This window comes from Callithrix jacchus, chromosome 3, assembly GCF_049354715.1.
Source record: "Callithrix jacchus isolate 240 chromosome 3, calJac240_pri, whole genome shotgun sequence".
In the NCBI taxonomy this organism is placed as follows: domain Eukaryota; kingdom Metazoa; phylum Chordata; class Mammalia; order Primates; family Cebidae; genus Callithrix; species Callithrix jacchus.
The window spans coordinates 8,667,713-8,693,570 of record NC_133504.1 but is presented as its reverse complement, the minus strand read 5'-3'; the positions used below and the strand labels follow the sequence as shown (position 1 = coordinate 8,693,570).

Genomic DNA, 25,858 nt, shown 5'->3' with positions numbered 1-25,858 from the left:
TGAGCTACATTGATTTTCATGCACCTTTAGGCAATTCAAATGGAAATTTGGCCTAGGGGAAATCCTAATTCCTTTAAACTACAGAAGACCAGCTATTTGTTTTTATTCTAATGCTTAGTACATTGGGAAACAAGATCATTAATGATCACAAAGGCATGCTTTGTTTGCTCAGACAAAACTTATACATGCAGTACTCAGCATCCTCTGTCAAACGCCAGGGTTGCTCTTGGGCTTTGGGATGCTGAAAATTAGAAATTGAAAATGAAATGCACACGGCTGGGGAGGTATTTCGGAAATAATATGGGGTGGAGAGAAAGAAAGATCAAAACTTTTACTGATATGCACAAGCTTAGGCTTGGTGTTCTCATTCTTATCTCAGATAATGGTAAAAGAATAGTGTTTTAATTGTTAAGTTAAAAAGCAGGTGACAATTTAAAAAAAAAAAAAAAAGACCACTCTGATAAATGCTTCACTTAAATTACAAAACTCAGTGTTCTTTGGAACTTCTGTAATGTATCCCAAATTGAACATCATATCCAAAATAAAACAATATGTAGTTCTAAAAATATCTTTTTAGATTTTTAGACACATTTCGTTTATAATTTCCGGTAACAGCAGATACAGGGCACCACATTACACCCACGAATGACTGTTTGTGGGAGGCATTTGGCTTCACATCACCCGGTGGTTAGTAGTGGTGACGAAAGGCAACCCTGCACCAAACTACCAGGGTCCCTGGCCTGGCCAGAGACGGGTTTACTGTGAAGCTGGTAAAGCTTGAATGTCAAGGTCCTTCACTTGCACCGGCCCTCTTCAGATCCCACAAGGGGACTCCCATGGGTTCAGGTATTGTATGTTAATATAAAACTTGCAAATCAGTTGACTTCTGTCTCTTCACACTCCAGCTTCCTTTCCATCATACTTTTTCTCTTGCAGGGTGGCATTGGGGTGGCTGTGGGCATTTTGAGAATTTCAATAAGGAGAATTTGATCTGGGGGTACATTTAGTTTAGATTTAATGGGATATGATCATGAGATATGAAATCACTTCTTTTTTTTTTTTGAGATGGAGTCTTGCTCTGTCTCCAGGTTGGGTATAGTGGTGCCATCTCAGATCACTGCGACTTCTGCCTCCTGAGTTCAAGTGATTCTCCTGCCTCAGCCTCCCAAGTAGCTGGGACTACAAGCGCGTGCCACCACACCCGGCTAAGTTTTGTATTTTTAGTAGAGGTGGGGTTTCACCATGTTGGCCAGGATGGTTTCAATCTCTTGACCTTGTGATCCACCCGCCTCCGCCTCCCAAAGTGCTGGGATTACAGGCGTGAGCCACCGTGCCCTGCCTGAAGTCACTTCTATGTGTGGTTGTTATTGCTAGCCACAATAGGAATTTTCCTACCCTCTGCTGACTCGGTGACATGAAAGTACAGGGGTTAATTAGATGGAGATATGACTTTGTCCTGTGGAACTCTGCACCAGAAGCAAATAGGTATTAGAGAAGAAATAAGACTTGAAATGTATGGAAACAGAAGCTAGTCTGGAAAATTCCTCTTGTCATCAAATACCTAAAATGCCTAATCAAAACAGAAGTTTTCTTCTACCAGGTGTGTACTTGATAATGGAATTTATGCAATTATAAACATGCCATAACTTTTTCTTTTAGATGAATATTTCTTTTTTAAATAATTTATCAGAATTCCTGTATTTGTAGGGCACACGTCCATACCGAGTTCAACAGTGTGTGAAATCACATGTGTTACACATCCCAGTGTATCGCTGAGTCACATGAGTGCACCAGAAAAAGACTTCTTGTTTATGTCACATGAAATACGGACATTGGCAAAGTTAGCATAAATCTCAAAATATTCTACTGTGCGACATCGCAACAAAATAGTTAATGAGTATTAACAACTGAGAGCATATTTAAGGTCAGTTTATTACACAATAGAAAAAAGTCTCTCCAAACTGGACCATAATGGCACAAATTTACGTGACAGTACCAATAACAAATTTTGAAGCCAAATGAACTACCGTTCATAGTTTTTCTTTTTTTTTTTTTGAGACGGAGTCTGTCTCTGTTACCCAGGCTGGAGTGCGGTGGTGCAATCTTGGCTCACTGCAGTCTCTGCCTCTTGGGTTCAAGCAATTCTTCTGCCTCAGCCTCCCAAGTAGCTGGGACTACAGGTGCACACTGCCTCACCCAGCTAACTTTTTGTATTGTTAGTAGAGACAGGGTTTCACCATGTTGGCCAGGATGGTCTTGATCTCGTGACCTCATGATCTGCCCACCTCAGCCTCCCAAAGTGCTAGAATTACAGGTGTGAGCCATCACATCTGGCTGATAGTTTTTCAATAATGAAAAGTATATTAGACTATCACATAGAATAGAGACTGAATTACCTCTCTATTCTCTCTTTAGAAAATATTATAAAAGTCATAGTCATATAAAGAGGTAAAGAGTAAATATAGCCCAAAAATACAGGAAAAATGCTCATTAGAGACATGATAAGCACTTAATAAAAAATATATATGGCTTTTCTGGTATCTGTGGTATTAACTGAAAAATGTTTTGTTGTGGTTTTTCTCATTCTAAATACTTTTATACCTAATTTCATATTTATATTTTCATATTCTTTTTCTGAAAGATGGCCTCCCAAATTATGTAAGATTTAGACTCACAAACCCTGGATTTCCACCCTGATTCCAGCTCTGTCCCTGCATATGTGTATGATCTTGGGAAATTACTTAAGCCCCTTGTGCCTCAGTTTTCTCATCTCTAAAGTGGGAATGAAAATAACTACCTTGTAAAGGTCCTGAGAGTATTGAATGAGTTAGGTCACATGGGAAAGCACTTAGCACAGTGCCTGGCACAAAGTAAACACCCTAGAGATGTTTCTTCTTGTTGTTGTTGCTAGTCTTTGGACTGAAATTCATAACAAACTGACTGTGACTAATTCCTCCCTGCTAAATCTTGTCTCTAGGCAGAGGAATTAGCCTCGGCTAATTTCTCCAGAAAAACAGGAGTGCACGCTGGATACAAGGAGAACTAATCCCCTCTACTTCCTGACACATGAATAGTCTGGACATAGATGCCTCGTGATCTGTCATTCACAGTGGAGAGTGGGTCACCAAGGAGGCAGCAGGCGCGGAGTTGAGGGGGAGAGTTTTCTAAACTGACGTGATTGGCAGTGAAAAGCTAGGGTAAATTCTCCTAAATTAACAAGCTGAAAAACCTTCTGCGGAGCACGCAGAACGAGAACTTCTTGAGGACTCTCCCGCTCCACGAGTCCCAGAGATTCTCAGTAATAAGAAATTTGATGGACAGAGATCCCTGAGAGAGCCGTGGAGAGCCCCCTGCAGAGCTCAGGAGTGTATCATCCATGTGCTGAGAACCGGGCTGATTTAGGTGTCTGTTTCTTCCATTGAGATAACAGTATCTGTTGGGGATTTCATTACTGTTTGAGTTTATTCAGTTAACAGTTTTATCTGCAGTACTTTAGCCTCTGTAATCCTCTCAGACTCGTAAATTTTAAAAGAAGACTTCACTTAAACTTTTTTCTGCAAACGCGAACCTAGTTTCTCTGACCTTTCTAAAAGATGGAGGCCCCATTTTGTTTGGTTGGTTGTCGGCGTTCTCTCCTGTTTTAATATTTTGTGTTTATTTGAGGTTGTAATCCATTTTGTTGCTGCAGTTTATCCTTCAGTTCATTCTTTCGTATTTGCTTTTCTTTACATATACCAGTTTCATCAACAAAGGGCAGGGAGCCTTGGGTTCTGCTTACCTGCAGCCAGCGTTGAGAGCAATGGCAGCTCTGCGCTTTAAGCCAAATGAGTCTTTCACTCTGTTCCACAGCCTGTTGAGTGAGAGAGTAATCACCCAGCAAAATCAAATGTCGTGGTCTAAATATGAAACCTTAGTAAGGTTGACTCTGTGCTTCTATAATAGTTTAGTCTTACATACTACATGCCAAGGTTTTATCAAATCAATTTCTACTGTGACAATCTGTATACTATGAGGCCTCAAAGGTGTTACTAACTTAGACTCTTCTACCAACTTCTTGTGAAGTGTGTTGCCGGTTTAACCTTATAGTATGCCTCCTTCCTTCTCTCCTTCTCCTTCCTGTGTAAATCATACAATGTCCCCAAAAGGCCCATTAGAATTACATCCTCGACTCAGATTACAGATTACATCCTCAAAAAAGTGGATGAGACTCTTCACCTTCTTCTGTACCAGACTTGCTGTGTAACTGTCAGTAAAAGTCATAGTCCCGAGGGCCATGTGGATACATGTTCTCCAATCATGTTGATGATTCATTTTCCACTGAATAATTTCCCAAGGCCTTGGTTTCTGTCCCCAAGAATGGGAGTAAGTGTAGGGATAAATAGCTCTCACTGTTGGCATCAGGCCTTGAGTTCCCTTTTTCTCCACCCTGTCCTTCATGCCATAACTTACCCTCACAAAGAAGAGAGGCAGCGTCACAGTCATCAACTAAAGCTGTGTGGTTTCCTGTCAGATGGCGGTGCTGGTGCTACTGAGAGGTAAATTTCTAGGACAGGTGTGTTGTTTTGGGAAATGTTAAATGTGTTTTTCCATACATTAGAAAAGGAGCATTTTTTAGGCCTTCTGAAACTCAATTCTGAAAGTAAATAATTGCCTTGTGGGTGAACACATCTGGATTTAACATACGTTTTCCACTGAAATGATGTGCACATAGCTTATGGGGATGAGAATTTAGAGTTCTTTAAAAGAAATATGCCTCCCTTACTCTTCACATACTTATTTAGGGTCACGTAGTAAATGAGTTCTGTGCTGTGGAGTTCACTTGCGCAGGAATTTCTTTCCAGTCTACGCCCTGTGGTCCACCTTGAGTCCTGCTAAAAGAAGCTTTCTCCTTCAGGGCCGACTGGCATTAGAAGCAGCTTTTCCAGAAAGAATGGAAAGTTAAAGCCTGTTGTGATTTTTCTCAACTGGGAGCAATACATGAGAAAAGGTTGAGGATTTGCGTTGTTCTGTGTTAAGGTTGATGTAACTGAAGTCTGCCTGTTTTCTTAGGCTTGGCAAACCCGGTCTTCTTTCATTCTAGTACCTCATGTTTGTATCCCACTATGAACTTAGTGGTTTGCTAACTCGTTCTTTCAAGTCTCAAAAGAGTTTACTGTGTAGCGGCTCTGTGTCTCAGGGAAACAACTTATAAATTATAATTATGATCTCAAGGAAATTTTTGAATCCATTAATTTTAATTACAGTTATATGCCAGGCCAGACATTTAAAAATGCGAATATATTCATGCCTATGGTTTCCATTTTTCTTTCTTAAACCACATGTCTCATCTTAAGCCAATTCAAGTTGTTTTTTTTAAAAATGTATGGAGAGACATGTTATCTGAATAAAAGCCAAGTAAGTTATATGTCAAATTTGTACTACACTGTTTCATTAGAAACCTGACATTTGGTTCCTTTAGTAATAAACTAGAGTATTTTTTTTCCATTTGGAACACCTCATTAAACCATCTAAGATCTTAATTACCACCAAAACCTAGTATATCGGAGGTTTTAAAGCTCAATTGACTGGATATACAATTTAACCAGAAATGAAGATGGAAACTGCACCTTCTCCTTGCCAAGTTCATCAGAAACCTTTTATTGAAAAGTTTAGATCCAAGGCATTTAGAGTGAAACCAGGTACAAAATAATATGTTGTCAGCTATTTCACGATATCAGCAAGGAAGAGAAAGATTACCTCCAGTGCCAGATTATGAGGATTTTTCCCAAAAGTAATCCAGGTAACTGGAGAGTGAAAGGCAGCTAGTGAGGTGTTTATGAGGATTTGAGGTAATTTTCCTTGTATGCTGAGATCCTTATTACCTAATGGAGTACCTAAAAAGTTGCGACTTTTCATTCAGTTTAATGTAAGAGTAAAAAAAATTAAGCCCACAATTTTAGGAAGTACGAATATCCCTTCCCACATGGTATATTGGTATCCTTTCAGTGGCAGAATTTATCTTTGCCATTTCTTGAATATGACAAGTTGAAAACAGCCTCTTTTCATCTTCAAACGGTTCCTTTTCCACCTCCCTATTTTAAAGTGCAAGTTTGGCTATGGTGTCGGCCCTTACAGAGGCGTGGCCTTCCCACAGCCTCCATATTTAACATATTCACAGGTTGTGGCATGACTCAAGCCAGTTTTTTTCTGTGGCTCTTCATGATAAGTTCAGTGACCCTCTCTTTTTTGAGTGCCTCTTGAATGAAGCTGGAAACCAGCTGTCTGAGATATGACTATCATTTCTGGGATTTAACAGGCATGTGCCTTGGATAAATTAAGGAGCAGTCAAAGGAGGTCCATAAATTTGAATACTTTGCCAGCTGCCTTTCCATTAAACTCTGTCGGTTGAATGAAATTAGTAAATAATTATGTTGGTGGGGAATCTACTATATCTAAATTTGATATAATGTCTCCCTTTAACAACAGAGCTTATTTTTTCCTATATACTAAATTAGTTTTTAGAGTAATCTACATTGCAAATCGACCGATTTGCATTAAAACTATGCCTAGTTGTTCTGATTTGTCAACACCTCTTTTTAAAAATGTCTTTAACTTTAAGCATGGGTGGGTAAGACCATCTGCTTGTGGAGCTCGCCAGCAGCTCTATCTCTTAGCGCAGGAGACAGGTTACAGCTGCTTAATTGTTATGGTGCTGAATGATTACCATTCTGTCCAAAATTAATATTTATATATATGTGTCCATAGAAAGCATGTGGTTAAACATAAGCGATCTAATTGTGAATTAATGATATATGGTATTCACTAATTAGTCCCCACATGAACAATAAGCTGTGAAATAATGTTTTTCTTGTAAAGTCCAACTCTTGACTTTTAAGATAAGTCCCCAGTAGTAATTATTATGTATATGAGTAATCCACTGCAATATATTGGTATAGATAAGAAAAAAAAATCACCATAAGGCAAATCGGAAACTATCTGTATGGTTATTTCACCTACTCTAACTCTCTCCTGCCCCTAGAAGCGTTATCCTCTGACTTGTGACCAGGGAAGATAGTAGAAGTCTAGATATGCACTTGTGACTACGTTTGTGTGCCACCCACAGCTGCTGGAAAGGCTTGTCGCAGCCAAGGGTGGGCTTCCTCCTCTTAAAGAATGGTGACATCCAAACTCACACCATTCTGCTATGAAAAGTTAGTAATAGACATCCTGTCTGCTCAGTCCATTTCATAATGAAAAGTCTTTAGCAAACGCACCATGTAAGAAAAGGGATATGCATGTGAAGTGTGATATTGAAATGTCTTAGTTTCCAAATAGTTACTGTAAAATGACTTGTATTTCTGAATTTGTGAGTGGACTGTATGAATGTTTGTGTGGGTATCTACACTTTTTGAGAAAATATTGATTTATCTTGCTCAAATAAAATTACTAATGAGGGAGCACAAAATATATAAGGGCAAGTTGTGATGTGTTTGTTCTTTATTCCAAAAAGCCCAACTCCATGTTGACCAGGAACTGTGCATCTAACCAGCAGAGATGGAAGAAGAAAACTTCCTGCCCCAAAGTGGAGCTGTCCCTACTCTGGGAATAAGCCAGTTCATATGAAAAATGTCCTCAGCAAAAGGAGGACAGCTTGGGGAGGCAGAGAATGAGGGGCTTATCTTGCTGCTCTGGGGCAGAATGGACCCTGAGGCTTTATGAAAACAAATCATTGCCAATCCCACATTTCTTTGCTCAAAGTCAGACTTTTTCCTTTCTTCAGATTCGTTTAAAAACCAGTTGTCTCATGAGTTTGTGCTTTTTAAACTATTTCTATTAATAAGATGAATTAATAATACTTAATATTTTTGTTTATTGTGTGCCGACGCACAGTGCACACTGTTCTACATTAATTATCTTATTTAATTCTCAGGTGGAAGCTAATAAAATCTCCATTAAAGAAACTGAGGCTCCGAAAGGTTATGTAACTTTTCTGTGGACCCACAGCTAGTAAGCAACAAAATGGGACTCCAGATGCATATGAGCAATTTCCAGGCCCGTGCTCTTAAGCACTAGATAGACTATGCTGCCTCTGAATTATTTCTTAGTTGTTCTGATGTGTATGTATATAGTAGAATAGATGGAAATTAATTTTTATGTGATGAAAATAAATTAATATCTATGTCCCTGTCACAAAAGATTGAGTTCTTAAAGAAACAGATGCAGAAATGATAATGGCAGAGATGTCTTCCTAAAGTACCACATTTTTTTTTTTTTTTTTGAGACAGAGTTTCGCTCTTGTTACCCAGGCTGGAGTGCAATGGTGCGATCTCAGCTCACTGCAACCTCTGCCTCCTGGGTTCAGGCAATTCTCCTGCCTCAGCCTCCTGAGTAGCTGGGATTACAGGCACGCACCACCGTGCCCAGCTAATTTTTTGTATTTTTAGTAGAGACGGGGTTTCACCATGTTGACCAGGATGGTCTCGATCTGTTGACCTCATGATCCACCCGCCTCGACTTCCCAAAGTGCTGGGATTACAGGCGTGAGCCACCGCACCCGGCCCAGTACCACATTTCTTAAACAGAAAAATTTAAATTGTAGCTGATAACAGAACTGGTGTGCCAAAATAAAAGATAACGAAAAATCGTTTGAGGAAAATCAGTTTGTCCTGTGAAGGATTTCGGAATATTGTGAACGGTTGAGCACTCTGCACATCTTCAAAATTTAAATGAATGTCCCGTTTTTCTGTCATTGGAAATTAGCGGGCTGGAGGTAGACATTGGCCAATGGAAAACCCTCATAGAAAGTGGATAGATTATTTGTGTCACCAGCATCAGCTCATGAGAAACAGCTGAGAAAACTATAGTACCCATAATACAAGTGGTAAACAGCTTTGCATACTCTCACCTACAAATACAGGAAAACAGGCATTTGTCTAATAGTCTCATAAAATATAATGTATCCTAGGTAAGTTAAAAGGATTGTTCAGCTTTGTTTATTGTTTTCCAGATATGGTCAAGCAAACTGACATGAGAAAGGCCCATTATGCTACTTACAAGTTTTATTCTATAAATTTTTCTTAGCTGAGGTCACGCCACTGCACTCTAAGCCTGGGCAACAGAGCAAGACTCTGTCTCAAAAAAAAAAATTCTTGAATATTATATTTTGTGAATCAACAAAAGCAGAAATTATAGACAAAAAATTATAGCCATTGAAAATCTGCAGAACATTTTTGTGGTTTCCTGTGATTGGATTTGTTAACACTATACAACACTGTAATAATTGTTGTAACCAACTTCATTTTTCCAAAATCTTAAATAGCCAAATATTCACCTAGTATAAGAAATTGTATTATAATTTTTTTTTTTTTAAGATCGAGTCTGACTCTGTTGCCCAGGCTGGAGTGCAGTGGCACAACCTCATCTCACTGCAGTCTCTGCCTCCTGGATTCCAGTGATGTCCCTGCCTCAGCCTCATGAGCAGCTGTAGCCTCTTGAGAGTTGCAGACTACAGGCGTGAACTCGTAGCTGAGAATAGCCTCCTGAAAGCTGAGGTAGCCTCCTGAAAGTAGCTGGGACTGCGGACACATACCACTACCCCAATAGTTTTTTTGTATTTTAGTAGACCTGGGGTTTCACCATGTCCAGGATGGTCTCTATCTCCTGATCTCGTGATCCACCCATCTTGGCCTCCTGAAGTGTTGGGATTACAGGCGTGAGCCACCGTGCCTGGCCTGTAATTTTTATTTACTAGTGTTAAAAACTGTCTCTGACTAGTTTCGTTATCAAATCGGAGTACTAAAATATATGTGTTTTTTTTAATCTAGGAAATCCTAAAATGTATTTATTGCTTATGTCATTCAATAAACTCACACAAGGAGTAAAAACTGAAGGAGATGTATTACTAACATATGTGTGTTTGTGGTTCAGGGGATGAAATCATGCCACATGCAAAGGCTACCACAAAACTCACACATCATACACCACACAAGGCATCTCTTTGCATAGTCTGTGCACATCCTTGCATCAGTGAGTCTGCCATCTGCACCTTGAGTGTTCCGTTGTTACTTCCATTATGTTTATGTAGTCCATGGTAAGGCATGAAATCCTAAATTGGAGGAAAATACCAAATTCTTTTCTACCAGTCGTCTCTATACAGCTCTACAGCTTATGATGAAACTCTTTCAGCAGTGCTGACTTCATAAATTTGATTTATCTCAAAGCACCTTTTCCATAGGATCTGGATTTTTCTGGGCTGACTTAAATCAGGAAAAGTCTTATTTCATTCATTTGGAATGCCTTGGCATAAATACTGTTCCAAATTGACGTATGATATTTTGCTTGTGTAGGTGCATCTAAGAAGGAGTGTATTTATTCAGATAACTTTTACACCAAGTTTTGAAACTGTAAAAAGAATAAAATATGCAAACTTTCAAAGACAATTTATTTGAAGCAAATTTTTTAAAATGTATTGCCAATTGTAGGGGAGTGGATGCCTTTCAACCACACGTGTGTGTGTGTGCACACTTTCTCTTTTTCTGATACCACCTCACTAATTGGTAAAACACAAATTAATTGACTTTCTCAAATAGGAAAGAATATTTTTGATATTTGCCCATAATCTGATAATTCTGTGGCAAAAGAGAACATATTTTAAGGAGTCATGAGTAAATTCTTAAGAATATATAATAGTTTTATGGTGTTTAAAATTACATCACTGTTGGCCGGGTGCAGTGGCTGAAGCCTGTAATCCCAGCACTTTGGGAGGCCGAGGTGGGTGGATCACGAGGTCGAGAGATCGATACCATCCTGGTCAACATGGTGAAACCCCGTCTCTACTAAAAATACAAAAAATTAGCTGGGCGTGGTGGCACGTGACTGTAATCCCAGCTACTCGGGAGGCTGAGGCAGGAGAATTGCCTGAATCCAGGAGGCGGAGGTTGCGGTGAGCCGAGATCGCGCCATTGCACTCCAGCCTGGGTAACAAGCGTGAAACTCCGTCTCAAAATAAAAAAAAATTTTTTTAATTTAAAAAAAAATTACATCACTGTCATAATCCTTTATTATATGGTAATGATATAGTAATCAGTAATAAAACAGCGCAATGAGTACCAATTAAGCAACATCAAATCAATGGGTATGCAGCTTGCACACTGATTTAAACAGTTGCTGATTGGAATAAATGGATTTAATACATGCTTATTTTCAAACTGTAGCTTTTCTGTCTTCCTACAGGAATTGGTACTTGACTAATCTAAGAGCGATACCTACTTAGAACTTTAATGAGATACTAATGTGAATCATTTTTTAAGTCCCTCTTCTGAAGTGTTATGAAATGCACAGTGCTAATTAAAAATCTGCCCTCTACGCCAAGGACTTCACAGTAACAGCCATAGTGAAGAATATGTCTGTATTTTATGATGTACACATCTGATGTCTGTGCTGTACCCAGGATTCAAGCCAGTAACCCTGTGCAAATGTTCTGTATTATTTAATATGCTCCCACCGAAGGGCATTGTTGACAACAGAAACAACGTGAGTAGCTCATAGCCGTACACGTCAGCAACTGCTTATACACAGTGAAACCGGCTTGACCTTCCCTTGTGAGCTACCTGACGTCTGTGTAACCAGCTTGCTTTGCCTTGGTTGCTTCTCTGTGTGTATGAGAGTCAGCCTGGTGGTAAAAGGAAAGCAAACTCTGAATTAATCTTGTTCTGTGTCTCAGTCAAACAGGCACACATACTCCTCAGACCTCATTTTTAAATGGGCAGCCTTCTTGGGAACGACTACTCAGCAGGTATTTCCTGACCAGCATTTGTACATCCACTCAACTGCCTCTGTCCTGGGGTTTTTTGGTTTCTGTTGTTTTCAAACTTATTGTTTTTATTTTTCCTGGTTTTATCCGTAGTTCTACTGTCATGTCCACTGGTTTTCCAAACTTGGGATTTTTAGAACAGATGGCAGCATTCAAGGTTTCCTTAGTTTATATAAGGTGCTCTCATTTATGAAGCTGTATCATCAGATAAATAGTTTAAATTCATTTGAGTTTTAATCTTATTTCCTTAACTGTCAGTGTTGGGACTAAGGATTTCCACGTTGTTTAGTCCGATTTTTTTATTCATGTAAATTTCTTGACCAATCTATAAACGGATGATGCTTCTAGTCCACCTTACACAGGTACACAGTTCTGGTTCTTCTGAGTTGTAACAGTAACATTTATTTCGAATATGGGTTTTGGTGTCAGACTACCTGGTTGGAACTTTGTCTTTGCCAATGCTGGCAGTTCGATCTTAGGAATGTTAGCTAATTTCTTGTGCCTCAGTTTCCTCGTTTGTGAAGTAAGGAAAGATAGTAATGGTACCTGTTACCCCACAAGGTGATGAAAATTAAACCAGTTAATTCACATCAAGCACTTTTCATAAATGGTAGTTATTGTGAATACTACTGTCCATAGCTAGAACCCATGGGGTAAGGGGAGAGGAACAAATGAGCAAAGATGGGGCGGATGTTGTAAATGAGGTTTTGCCCACTCTTGCTTGTTTCTCAAAAGATAGTCTCTGTATTACTTATAAAATTTATTCAAAAGCTACAAACACATGGAAGACATACTAAGGCCATCAAAAATACATTTGATCATTTTCTATAGTAGATATTAAGACTCTGCTGTGGTTCGGCATAGTGGCACAGTGACTCATGCCTGTAATCCCAGCACGCTGGGAGACCAGTGCGGACAGATCATCCTTAGGTCAAGAGTTCAAAACCATCCTGGGCAACATGGTGAAACCCCGTCTCTACAAAAAATACAAAACTTATCTGGGTGTGGTTGGGGAGCACCTGTAGTCCCAGCTACTTGGGAGGCTGAGGTGGGTGGATCACCCAAGCCCGGGAAGTTGAGGCTGCATTGAACCAAGCTGTGATTGTGCCAGTGCTCTCCAGCCTGGGTGACACAGTGAGACCCTGTATCAAAAAAGAAAACAAAAACAAAAGACTGTGTTATGAGCCAGACAATGGGAATGCAGTGATTTGCATGGCCAAGAGTTTACGTTTCTCATGGGGACAGTGTACACATTAAGTCGCCTATGCCTAGAAAGCTCATTAAAGTCTTGAATTTTCATGGCTTCTGTTAGTAGAAGTGAAGGCATCACAGCTAGTTCTTTATTGTCCTCTTTTCCCATTACATGTACTCTGGTGTGCTTCCAAGAGAAGTGTTGGGGTAGGGGGAGGAAAAAGGAAGAAAAAGATAACAGAAGAAATGGAGGGGTGCCCAGAATTTCAATAGATAAGCAGATGAGACAACAGCATGAAGACAGAATTCCAAAATGATGCTACTCCTTCCTCATCTACGTGGGAGGAATGAAACGTACAACAGTACTTTGTATAAATAAGGCTCATTCTCAGAGGCCTGAGAGTCCAGGTCCATCGCTAAGGGGAGCAGACAAGAGCAAATTCTCTTGTGTCCTCCTCCACTCATCTTCCCCAAAATACAAAGGGGGAAATGTAATTAGGGGCTGTATAAAAAGAAGGAATTCTTCTTTAAAAGAAACACCTAGAGGGGGGATGTGTGAAAAGAATACAGGAGTAATCATTTGCTTTGTTGATATTAAAAATTTATGGACTGATTCCATAATAAAAATATTTTCAGTGAGCTAGTTTTCTTTCACATTTAAAACTCCCATGAGTCTTTGCCTGTCCACACCAACAAGTGGACCGAGGACCTCCAGGCCATAGGCTTGAAACCTGAATAGTTACTTCATTTGTTGTGTTCCAGGGATGGTTGTGTATCTGAATGTGTTCTGAAAGACAGACAGTTAAGGCCAAGAATTAGCCTTGGCATTTAAAGTAGACCTATAGATCTGCCTTGTACTTTCCTATGAAATCCATGTGGAAGAAGGTGGAACTGCCTGGTGGCTTTGGAGAATGAAGTGTCTGTTACATTCGTGTTGGGTCAGGAATTGCATAGCACTTCTGACCTTTCATCAGTTTTTTCTAGGAAAAAAAAAATTTTCCCCCCAAATCTCCAAGAGACGGCATTGTGGCAGAGTGGTTTAGAGCAAGCTCTGGAGCCAGCCTAGGTGCCAACGTTTTACCTTGCACAAGTTAATCTCTCTTCTCCTCTGTTTCTTCATCTGTATTTACTGTCTTAACTGTTATTACATCATAGGGTTGTGATCAAGATGAAATAAGAGAATCATATAAGCACTTAGAACAGTACTTGGCACAAAGGAAGCCTTTCTTATCACCTTCGATGAGCAAGGCTGGGAGCAGAGTGCCTCATATGTGTCCCTGAGTCATAGGCAGCATTTTGTGTTTGTGAGCATATGTGAATTTTTCTGGGACGAGAACCCAACACTTTTACCAGTTTACTCAAAGACCTAAGACCCAAAAACGATTAAGGCTTTTGCCGTCTCACAGGAAATCTGATACTACGCATACTGTGTGTCCCGCGTGGGTCTTCTTCCAAGATAAATTATTGAAACTCCAGAGAAAGTATTTTAGGACTGCAACATTTTACTAGAAAACAGTTTTTTGTTTGTTTTTTGGGTATTTTTTTTTGTGTGTGTGTGTGACAGAGTCTTACTTTGTCACCCAGGCTGGAGTGCAGTGGCACAATCTCAGCTCACTGCAACCTCTGCCTCCCAGGTTCAAGCCATTCTCCTGCCTCAGCCTCCAGCCTCCCAAGTAGCTAGGACTACAGGCACATGCCACCATACCTGGCTAATTTTTGTCTTTTTAGTAGAGATGGGGTTTCACCATGTTGGCCAGGCTGCTCTTGAACTCCTGACCTCAAGTGATCCTCCTGCCTCAGCCTGCCAAAGTGCTGGGATCACAGGCATGAGCCACTGAACCCAGCCCCAGAAAACAGTTTTTTAATGGTCCCCATTTTATGTCTAGCACCCATTTTTATAGGAATCTTATTCTGGGCCAGGCGCAGTGGCTCACGCCTGTAATCCCAGCACTTTGGGAGGCCGAGGCAGGTGGATCACGAGGTCAAGAGATCGAGACCATCCCGGTCAACATGGTGAAACCCCATCTCTACTAAAAATACAAAAAATTAGCTGGGCATGGTGGCGCATGCCTGTAATCCCAGCTACTCAGGAGGCTGAGGCAGGAGCATTGCCTGAACCCAGGAGGCGGAGATCGCGGTGAGCTGAGGTCGCGCCATTGCACTCCAGCCTGGGTAATGAGCGAAACTCCGTCTCAAAAAAAATAATAATAAAATAAAAAGAATTTTATTCTATAAAACAAATTTAAACTTCTTAGTAGATCAAATAGGAATGACTTTTCTTCAGTGTCAGAAGTTTTCAAAGTGATTTTTTGCAACCTAATATGCATTTCAGCAATTGTTAGGTATATTAATTTTTAATATACTGTTATTTTATGATTATTATTTCTAATGGCTTCTTACAACATGTCTGCGTTTTTTATTATTTCCTGTTGTAATTGATATAATGTTTACATTGCTGCAATTATTACTTTTAATAATTATTTGAACCTCATACATTGACATCTCCTTTTAACTTCTTCGTTATTTAGAACTAGGCTTTTGTGGTATTATCAGAAATTGTATTCTTTCATACCAAAATATTCCTTGTTTTCCCCCCTTTCTCTCTTAGTTTTAAGCTCTCAGCTTCACAATTCTCTATTATTTCCCTTATAGTTGGTTTTTAGCTTTTTGCAAATCTTGCGTTAAGTGTTGCACATATTTAAAGTATGATGTGAATGTTGACCTGCTATATATTTTAAATATATTTTTTACTTAGAGTTCTACTTCTGATGTTCTGGTGACCCAAAGACCTACCTTTACCTGTAAATCAATCTACTGTTTTGCATAATTGATTCTGTTTGCAAAAATAATCTGATTGGCTAATTAGAAATAATTTTGTCCATTCTTAAAACTGCGAATCCAGATCAGAATTAAGTTGTGTTCTTTATTTTGGTTGTGCAGACCTAATGTAAAAGCAAAAGGCTTACTCTTAACTGTGATCAGCGTTACTAATTTTTGTAAACCAGGAATTGCCGTGGAAATACTACCCTATGAGAATCAGAAACTCCAGAAGTTTTGATGGTATTTCTTTATGTCTAAATCATCAATTGAGTTGTTGTAGGGCTCTGCTAGTTTATATAGCATATGAAGTATATAGCATATAGAAGGAATTATAAAGAAATTATATGAATGTTATGAAATCGTTTTTATTTTAATGTTTAAAAGGTAAATTATTTTTATTATTGTAATTCAGAGCAGTACCTAACACCTGTCTTCTTCACCTTAATTTTTCTTGCATCATATTATTAATTAGCTGTAAACATGCTTATTTTTAAATGCAATTCAAAGCCTCTAATAGAATCCTGTGGCAAAGTGAAGAATCCTTTTATATACACAGGACAGATGTGTCAAAACTGTATACAGTTTTGTTTACACACATGACAGAACCATCACACCTGAGCGGCCCAGCTGAAAGTTACAGATTCAATCAATCTGTTAGGAGTTCTGCTGCCACTTGTGTATGTCATAGTGAAAAACAATCAGCATAAGCATCTTTGAAAAGCAATTTTAGATCATTAAAGATGTATGAATTTTGACCCAGCAAGGAGATTTGAGGCTTCTTAAGAATATGTTAGGTCTCTACATTGAGGGAGGCATTTGCGTCTTAGTTCAAGGGGAAAGGTATAGCCTAATTGTAGCCTCATGAAACAAGTGGACGGGGCGGGTGCAGGTACAGAAAAAGATTCAGTCTTAGTCCTAACTGTTCCTATACACCTTTTGTGAGAAAAAGAGCCTATTCCAGTAGGTTTTTGAAGATAAACAGGATCTTAGAATAGTCCCTGTTTCCTAATGGACTGTTTATCTGCTACATCATTCTCTATCTGGCTTGCAGTCAGGAGATACTGGGTAATCATTTTCTATAGAACTTACATGAGCTTTTTCCAAATATAACGTCAATATATTACATTTGCTTAAGAGTCTCAGTTTCTTTCTTCTTTTTGCTTATTTATTAACTTTTAAAGTTTCATTATTTGTAGATCTCATAGTTATAAATTTCCAAAGTTCTTTAAGAATAAAGAATTGATGCAATTTGTTCTGCTCAGTTATTATAAAGGAGAATGTTGAAAATGATGAGAGTGGAGCGCATTCCAAATAATCTGTGAAAAGTAATGTTAGTTCAGCTGGTTGAAAATGCTGAGTATTTCCTGGAACCATGACTCCATTTGCTAAAAACGTGAATATCCTGCATTTTTAGGAGATATGAAGTACATCTCTGTCATGTGATGGTAGTCTTATGTCAGCTGCAGCTACTCATTTTGCATGTAAATTCTGAAAATTTTCTTGTCCCATGTGACACTTCTGAAATGTCTGTCTGTTCTTTTTTCCTTTTTAATTTCCCAAGCTCACTATTTGGATAAGATAGTTAAAGGTACTGTATACTCGCTCTTTGTTGACATATCTACATATATATCTATATATAATCGTGTATCAGTAGGTTTGACAATGGACTGTTTTCCATGCATATTTTTGTAAATTATACATCAGACTTAAATTATGTAAAATGCCTTGGATTTAAAGTATTGAGACTTAAATGTCTGTGTCTCATTTTTATAATTTTGGGTTATCACAGATTTCATTCCTATGTAAAAGCATTAGTTTTCTCTAGAACCAGAAACTGAAGATAATGGTACATTTGCTGTTTTTTGGTTTTTGGGTTTTTCTTTTCTTTTCCTTTTTTTTTTCCGCTTTAAGCTCTTCATTGTTGGCAGTTCAGCTTAATGAGCTTTAAATTCTAAACTAAAGAAACACAAATACTCTTATCACAGAATAAGAAACTGTCAATCTAAAGAAGATTCTGGTTAACATGTTGAGAGAAATCTCATTGATTTCATATGGAAACTTCTTTGGCTTTTTCTGAATGTTTCAAAATATATGTGATATCATAATTTATGTTTTGTTATTTTTTAAAAGCTATAAAGTACAGTGCATTCTATTTAAAAAAAAATAACTGATAACCTTGTTCAGCAGAAAACAGCAGATTCTCCCGTCTTCAGTTATCATAGAAATAGATGGAAAAAGTTTTTTCAGAAGAGAAAATTCCCTTTCCCTTTCTCCTCAGATTACCTACTTTCTATTCCTTGTTTGTGCTTTTCATTAGAATATGAAAATATTCATGGCAATATCCAGGCTTTCATATGCCAACTCTCACGTGCAGACAGTCAGCTGCTGCACCTCCTTGTCAGCAGGGCAATTCAATCTTTTGTTTTCATTAAACACACACACAAAAAAAAAAAATACATAAGGAAGATTCACCTTTTATCTATTGAATAATCCATAAATACAGACGGTAATTGTCTGAATGAAAAGAAGCAGCAAAATTAATCTCTTCCTGACCTGATGGTATCCATAAGTGTAATTTCATTATACTCTTCCACAAGAGACTGTCAAAATAGCCTTTTTTTCTGTTAATTCTAATCTTAAGAGACAGAGTGTCTCTTTGCAATGTTTTCTTTTCAAGTTTCACAGTGGAGGAGGGGAAACCAATATATGAATAATTCTTCTAACACAGACTTAAAATAAACATCTTTAAAAACAGATCTTTCCCTTAAATTTTGTCACTCAAACAGGAGCAGCATTCAAATGATAAGAAGCTGTAAAACCCCAATTGCTGTAGCAAGTATTTTTATTAATATGTTTTCTACCAAATCATAAATAGCTCTGTCCACAGAGATCTAATGAATAGCCAGTTTGTCTTAGAATTTTAGGGCGTTTCTCTTCCTGCTTCTGTCAGCGTCATATCACACTCATAAACAAGGACACCAGAATCTACCTAAGTGTCATCCTCATAAACAGATCATGTTGGCTGCATGCCAGATATCATCAGTAGGAAGTGGCAAAAATTGTCTTTTTAAAATGTCATGTTAGACTGAAACAATTATAGATTTTTGATATATTAAATTATTTTAATTGTTTCCCAAATTTTCCCTCCTTGCCCATAAAAGCAGACAAGATAGGATATAAAGGTAACAGCATAAAAGCCTTAGGGAGATTGTCACAAAATATCACTCTTCGCTATCTGTCTTGAAGCACGTCACTACCGTGTTTTTGTTCAGTCTATCAATGTTTTATTGTGGTCCTTACGGTAATTCATTTTGTCCGTCCTAAGCAATCCAATATGCACAGCTATTACATTGAGTTGGAAATCCTGTCGGTCCTGTCCCATCCGTATGCAGCCTGAATCCTAATGTTTGTTAGAATAGATGCTAAGCTGCTTCACTATTTCCCGGGCTTTGCTTATTCTGTGACAAGGAATGTACTCTTGGCATAAAGTATAGTCATTAATATTGGCCTATACTTTGTGCAATTATTTAATGCACTGTAATTTCACATGAATATACGGCAACTCTGAGGCCAGATAAAATTAATGTTCTCTTTTTAACATCATTCATATCCTCATACCCACTTTCATGCTTTTGGATTTTGAGGGAATTTTTTTTTTAAGCAACAAGGTGCTTGAAGAAGGCATGTCCTAATAAAAGACCAGTAATGTTTAAAACAGATTATGAATCTAGACCAGGGAATCTGAAATTACTTTGTTGAAATGCTTTTTCACACCATACAGTATACCTTGTTGCTTTGCTAAAGGGAAGACATTTAAGTTAATTTTGTCTGGCCTGCAGCTACTTAGTGGATCGTTGCATATATTTCTGTCCTGCGCAGGTAAGTGGTGTCTCAAGGGTCAGGCCAATCAAAGATGCCACTTGGATGAGAATTAGATTCCGTAGATACCGTTGCTGTTTCTATCCATGTGCAATTACAGTATTTGTGCTGTTTATAAAGGCCTGTTCCCACTAAGTGTCCCTTATCTGTTGATTTTAGGTGCAGAAACTCAATACTCAAATTACTGGTGTTTTCCTTCTTTGTCTCGACAGAGGGTTGTCCTGGTCTGTGCAACAGCAATGGAAGATGTACCCTGGACCAAAATGGCTGGCATTGTGTGTGCCAGCCTGGGTGGAGAGGAGCGGGGTGTGATGTAGCCATGGAGACGCTCTGCACAGATAGCAAGGACAACGAAGGAGGTAAGAAATGCGGAGCATGAACACGAGTCTGTGCCAGAGCACAGGTTTATACGTGACAGTGAGTACATAGATACCTGTTGCCAAAAAAACCCGATCCCGAATAGATTCGATTGATTGAAAAATGTATGAGTGCTGATAGAATGATTTTGCTCTCTATTTTTCTTGAAACAAATGCAAGATTATTATCATCAGGGAGAAAGTAAGGTAAGCAAGCTACTACATAATGTCCATTGTTCTCAGCTCCTTTTCCTAATCCCCAGGTGACTCTTCTCCTCAACCACCGTGTGTGGGGCTCTGTGAATTGGGAGCCCCAAAGTGGTATTTTAATAACTAACATTCCAAAAGATGCAAAGCATTTTCCAGGCTCTTCTGTTGAAAGGCATGGGTAGAAAAAAATAAAACATTCCCAGAGAACAGTCCCTTGGAAGCTGTACTCTGCTGACTTTTTATTCTTAACTTTACACTCGGTTAAAAAGATGGTGAGATTCCACCCAGTTGAAGCCCTTGGTAAGAATAATAATTTTTCCCATTGAGCTCAGCCTCCATGTACTGTCTTTGAATTTCAGAGAGTAGAGTGAGAGTTGGTGGTGACCTCTCCAGTGATGGAACAGTTGGCCTTGACAACTGCTCAGTTTCGACATACCTTCAGCGCTGTTTGTAGGAGGGGGGCCGCCCCTATCCAGGCCTCTGTGGACACTTGCCCTGCGGGTTAGGTTGTGTTTCTCCAGCGCTCCACCAGCCCCAGCCATTCTCCCTGCTCTTTCGAAGCTGGACACACAGACAGTAAAGCATTGGTTTGAGTGCAGGTTTTGGAGCACACAGATTTCACTGAACCACGTAGTAATTATGTAACCTCACACAAAATTTTTAATCTGTTTTAACCGCAACTCTCGCATCTATGAAATAGGAATTAAAAAAGTATTTGAAAGGATTAAGTGAGAAAATGCATGCGAAGTATGTAGCATATGCCTGGCACAGAGCCTGCTCTAAGTAGCAGCTAGGAATATCCCATTTTCCTTTTGCTTTCGAAAGTGCTCATCTTCACTAAGCAAACTTCATAGGTCGTCAAGAAGACCGAATAGCCTTCACCTGACTGTACCTATAGGGGGCCTAAACTACTATTCTCAAGGAAACAGAGTGACCAGAACCAACCCCTCAACCTCCCTTCCACCCCAACACACACATGAACACAAAGACGCACACACGCCTGGGCCCGTAGTCATTCTTTTTTTTTTTTTTTTTTTTTTTTTTTGAGACGGAGTTTCGCTCTTGTTACCCAGGCTGGAGTGCAATGGGGCGATCTCGGCTCACCGCAACCTCCGCCTCCTGGGTTCAGGCAATTCTCCTGTCTCAGCCTCCTGAGTAGCTGGGATTACAGGCACTCGCCACCATGCCCAGCTAATTTTTTGTATTTTTAGTAGAGACGGGGTTTCACCATGTCGACCAGGATCGTCTCAATATCTTGACGTCGTGATCCACCCGCCTCGGCCTCCCACAGTGCTGGGATTACAGGCGTGAGCCACCGCGCCCGGCCTGATTCTTAAAGCCAGTGTTATTTGTGCCTTATCCTTCTGACAAGGCGCTGCGATTCTCCCCTTTAGTTTCTAGCAAACTGTTCACTGTTCTGTTTTAACTTGGACTGCCAAGAAACTTGAGCCACAAATTCTGAGCAAAAGCCTTTCCTTTCACTCCTGACAGATTTAGGCAGACCTTAGCCTTCACACCTTCTCCCACTTCATAATACCTCGTTGCCCCGACTCCTCTTAACTGTGTGCTTTATAGACATGGCAGCACTAATCCTCTCAAAACCACAGCACAGATGGCACCTCTCTTCGTTACTTGCCCCCAAAGAACCCCCTACTCCATTGCTGCTATTACCTAGGGAGGAAGGAGAGCATCTCTTTCTCCTTGATCATAGATTTCAGATTTTGTCTTCTAAGAGGAGATTGCATTGAGGAGGTTACAGACTCTCTCAGAGGGAAGCGAGCTGCAGGACCCTGTCTGCAGAGACACTGCCGAGTAATTTAGGGGCTAATCAACTCTTTAGTATTGTTATCAGCTAAAGAGGTTTTTCGTTTTCCTCAAAATTTATCAACTGTGAATTGGCCTCATTCCCCTTTGTTTATTCTTATTAGCATGAAACTGTGCTATCTCCAGGTTTCCCCCTCTGAGGGGAAATCTGAGCTGATAGAAGACCTCCTGTGGATTCTCTGCTTATCTCACATAATTTGTATTCCTGCCCCGAACCTAATTTCCGCTCATCTTCTAAGAAGGAATCTCAGTGGCAGCCTTCTTATGCCCTGAGATTATAACCTGGACGCTTTATAACCTAAGCCAGAAGGTTCTTTGAACTTAAGCATAAGCTACATGTATAAAGACAGTATTTTTCACACCAGACCCCAAATCAGGACACATAAGATGGCAAAGAAGGATGTCAGTTATATGAAGACAGGCGAGCAGAATGTTTAAGAACTACAAATCAAGTTCTGATTTCGCACTAGACCGGATTGTATTGTACTGAAATTCTAGGATATATGGTGACTGACTGTAGCGTTACAGATTCGCTGTCTAAGTAAGTTTAGTATCAAAATGGTTACTTATCCAGGGAGTAGCTAAGTGACTTGATTTCGCTTATTAAGTAACTGAGGAGGAGGAGAGGGTGGAGAGCCCAAGGTGGCCCTCGTCAGAAATCGAACACTTCCAGTAAATAGCTACTACAGTTGAGCAATTGTGTAGAAAAGACAGTCTTAGTAGAAGAGCAAAGGAAGTTGCATACCATTCCCAGAATTAAAAAAGAAGCATCAAAAAATTTTAGAAAAGACATCCATCATGTAGGGAGATCTTAAAATATCTTCCTGAGCCAGGCGTCTTTCTTCCCCCGAAAAATTTGTTTTTCTTCAGCCAGTCCAGCTTGCCCCATCACCGCTGCTGAAGGCTAAAGATTTTAAACATCTGAATCTCACTAAATAGGTGTCCCTCCTTGCCTTTATGTATGTCCATTCCCCTTTATTTCTGAAAAGAAGCTTTAGAAGGAAATTCTTTATGAGGAATAGGAAGAATGTACTGCTAAGAATATAGACAGGGCAACTTATCTTTAGCCAACCTTTTAACACCTGTGCTGCTTTCCATTAGGTGCTTGTTTCTCTAAGGTTCAAACAGCTGTCTGTAGCTTTTCAGAGCTAAGGGAAATCTGTTACCCATAATAAGGCCCCCGACAAAGATCTCCACTCTCTGTGGAATCAACAAAGTGTCCCCCTCATCTGCTTCTCAAATCCTGCTCCAGGTACTAAATAGAGGCTTTTGGAGCAGACCATTTTGACAAAGGCAAGCAGGGGATTGCTGGATTGTAAATCACATCACACAGTGGCAGTCAGAAACGGTGCCCACTGGGCCGGATAACTGTGGGTAACATCTCCAGTTGGGGCATGCAGACACTTTAGGAGCAACTAGTTGCTGTCCTATCCTAGTTGAGAAAACTTTTAGAGCAAGTGATCACCGGTACCTACACATGGCTTATAAATATGTCTTCTTCAACTCCAGCTTTACTGACAAAGACAATAATCCTCTAAATTGAGCCATTCGCTGCTCATATCCCAAAACACTCTGACCATGAAGTTGCTAAGACCAGAGATAGAACGGTGAAGAGATGGGAGCTGCCTGCTCCTGAAAGATGTGGGATCTGGTGTGGGGTTTCAGCGACTGTTCACCACAGTCTTTAGTACCTCTTTTCTTTTTTTTTTTTTTTTTTTTTTTTGAGATGGAGTATCGCTCTTGTTGCCCAGGCTTGAGTGCAATGATGCGATCTCCACTCACTGCAACCTGTACCTCCTGCGTTCAAGCCATTCCCCAGCATCAGCCTCCCGAGTAGCTGAGATTACAGGTGCCCGCCCCCATGCCCGGCTAATTTTTGTATTTTTAGTAGAGACAGGGTTTCACCATGTTGGCCAGGCTGGTCTTGAACTCCTAACCCCAGGTGTTCTGCCAGCCTCGGACTCCCAAAGTGCTGGGATTACAGGCGTGAGCCACCGCGCCCAGCTCTTTTCACCAGCCATCTGCACTGAAGTCTGCCCTGTCTCATGGTGACCCCTACCTCAGACTTCCACTCTGCCTCAACAGGAAAACCGTTTCTTTTCTGAAGGTTTAACTCAACCATTCCTTCCTGGAAAGGCCCTGGTTACAATGTGAGAAGTTCAACTCAAACATTATTACATGTAAAAATAAAATTATTAGCTTATATAACTGAAAAATTCAGACATAGTTGCACCCAGGTGTCAAATGTTGACGCCAGAAACTTGGGCGTATTCCTCTGTTAACTGCTTCCTTCTACGCTAGAATCATTACGAGGCCATCTCTTCCCCCAGAAAGGCCACCGCCAGCTCTGAGTTTACATATCACTTCATAACAACCCCACCACAAAGACGACACTTTTCTTCATGGTTATATGAGGCCTGGGCCTGGGCCTGGGCCTGAGCCTCTTTTTCATTGGTCTGAAGTAGGTCACCTGCCTTATGGAAAACTGCAGTGCTGTCACCAGAAGAAAGGGGCCTGGATATTGGGCAGGCAGAAAAACAGAGAACTGTAGGAATAAGAACAGCTCTCCATTCCGCTTTAGTACAGCCAGACCATGCACTGCAGTAATTAGTTCATATGCTCAGGGACTGTCACTTTCAGAAGGAGTCTTCTTCTCTCTTGTCTCCTCCCTCCCTGCCAAAGTATAGCCTTTTGGCATGACAAGAATATCGGTGCTGAACCTCTGATGTGCTTTCTGTGCCCAAGATTGGCGAGGTAGCTCTCTAATTCTCCCCATATACTTTAAAGAGCATCATTGCTCTTATTTAGCCTGCTGGGAAGACTCTCATTCAGCGAGGGGTTGCTAGGCTTTAAACAGCTCCCCAAATGATGGTCTCACTAGGCAAGCACCAAAAGGCAATAGCTTACCAGAGATAATTCTATCTGTATGGAAACGTAAGATACTTTTAACAAGATGATTTCTCCAAAATGCATTAGCATGCTCCTCCCACCTTCTCCAGAGGGAAATCTAGTCAGTTTCCTTTGAGACCTTGCATTCCTTTCTGGTCCTTCAGTGGCCAACTCCCCTGTGGATACCTGAGGCATGAGACTCAAGCCCTGTCCTGGAGGCTGGCTGGTTGAGAGCACAAGAATGACTTTAAAAGATTCATACTAAAGTTTGTGCAAGAATGGTGAAATAACAAAGCATAACTCCTGCAAAGAATAATACATCTTACCTTTTGTTGCTTACGATTATTACTTTGGTGGGGGTATATCAGGAAGATGTACCTAAAACAGGCAATTTTTTCAAGTCTTTAGGGGCTGATTACAGTTGAGAAGAAAGCACAAGCCAACTGAGGTTATTCAAAAATAAGAAAGATAGAAATGGTAGCAAATAAATTATTAGATAAAGAAGCAAAAGAAGCAAAAATACAATTCAAACTGCAAGAAAGCTGCTTGCAGTGGCTCATACCTGCAATCCTACCATTTACGGAGGCTGAGCTGGGTGGATTACTTGAGCCCAGGAGTTTGAGATCAGCCTGGTCAACGAAGCAAGGTCTCATCTCTACAAAAAAATATAAAAACCAGCCGGTTGTGGTGGCACACACCTCTAGTCCCAGCTACTCAGGAGGTTGAGGTTGGAGGATCACCTGAGCCTGGGGAGGTCAAGGCTGCAGTGAACCATGATTGCGTCACTGCATTCCAGCCTGGGTAAAAGAGCGAGACCCTGTCTCACCAAAAAAACAAAACAAAAATACAGAAAACCCTGCAAGAAGACATAGGAATGTGCTATCAGTAGAAAAGAGGA

The 25,858-nt window shown here is 40.0% G+C and overlaps 1 protein-coding gene across 38 annotated transcripts in view; it reads left to right on the top strand.

The window, feature by feature from the left end:
• Positions 1 to 25,858, top strand: part of TENM3 (teneurin transmembrane protein 3) — a 651,969-nt gene that overhangs the window by 543,536 nt on the left and 82,575 nt on the right. For 12 of the 38 annotated variants that reach the window (XM_078366200.1, XM_078366198.1, XM_078366196.1 and 9 more), the window contains 2 exons: positions 17,364 to 17,390; positions 19,894 to 20,040. In XM_078366200.1, the coding sequence (XP_078222326.1) occupies positions 17,364 to 17,390; positions 19,894 to 20,040 (174 nt within the window). Of the gene's footprint in view, positions 1 to 17,363; positions 17,391 to 18,963; positions 18,985 to 19,893; positions 20,041 to 25,858 lie in introns of all 38 variants that reach the window. The other 26 variants (XM_078366209.1, XM_078366208.1, XM_078366207.1 and 23 more) reach the window with 3 other exon arrangements.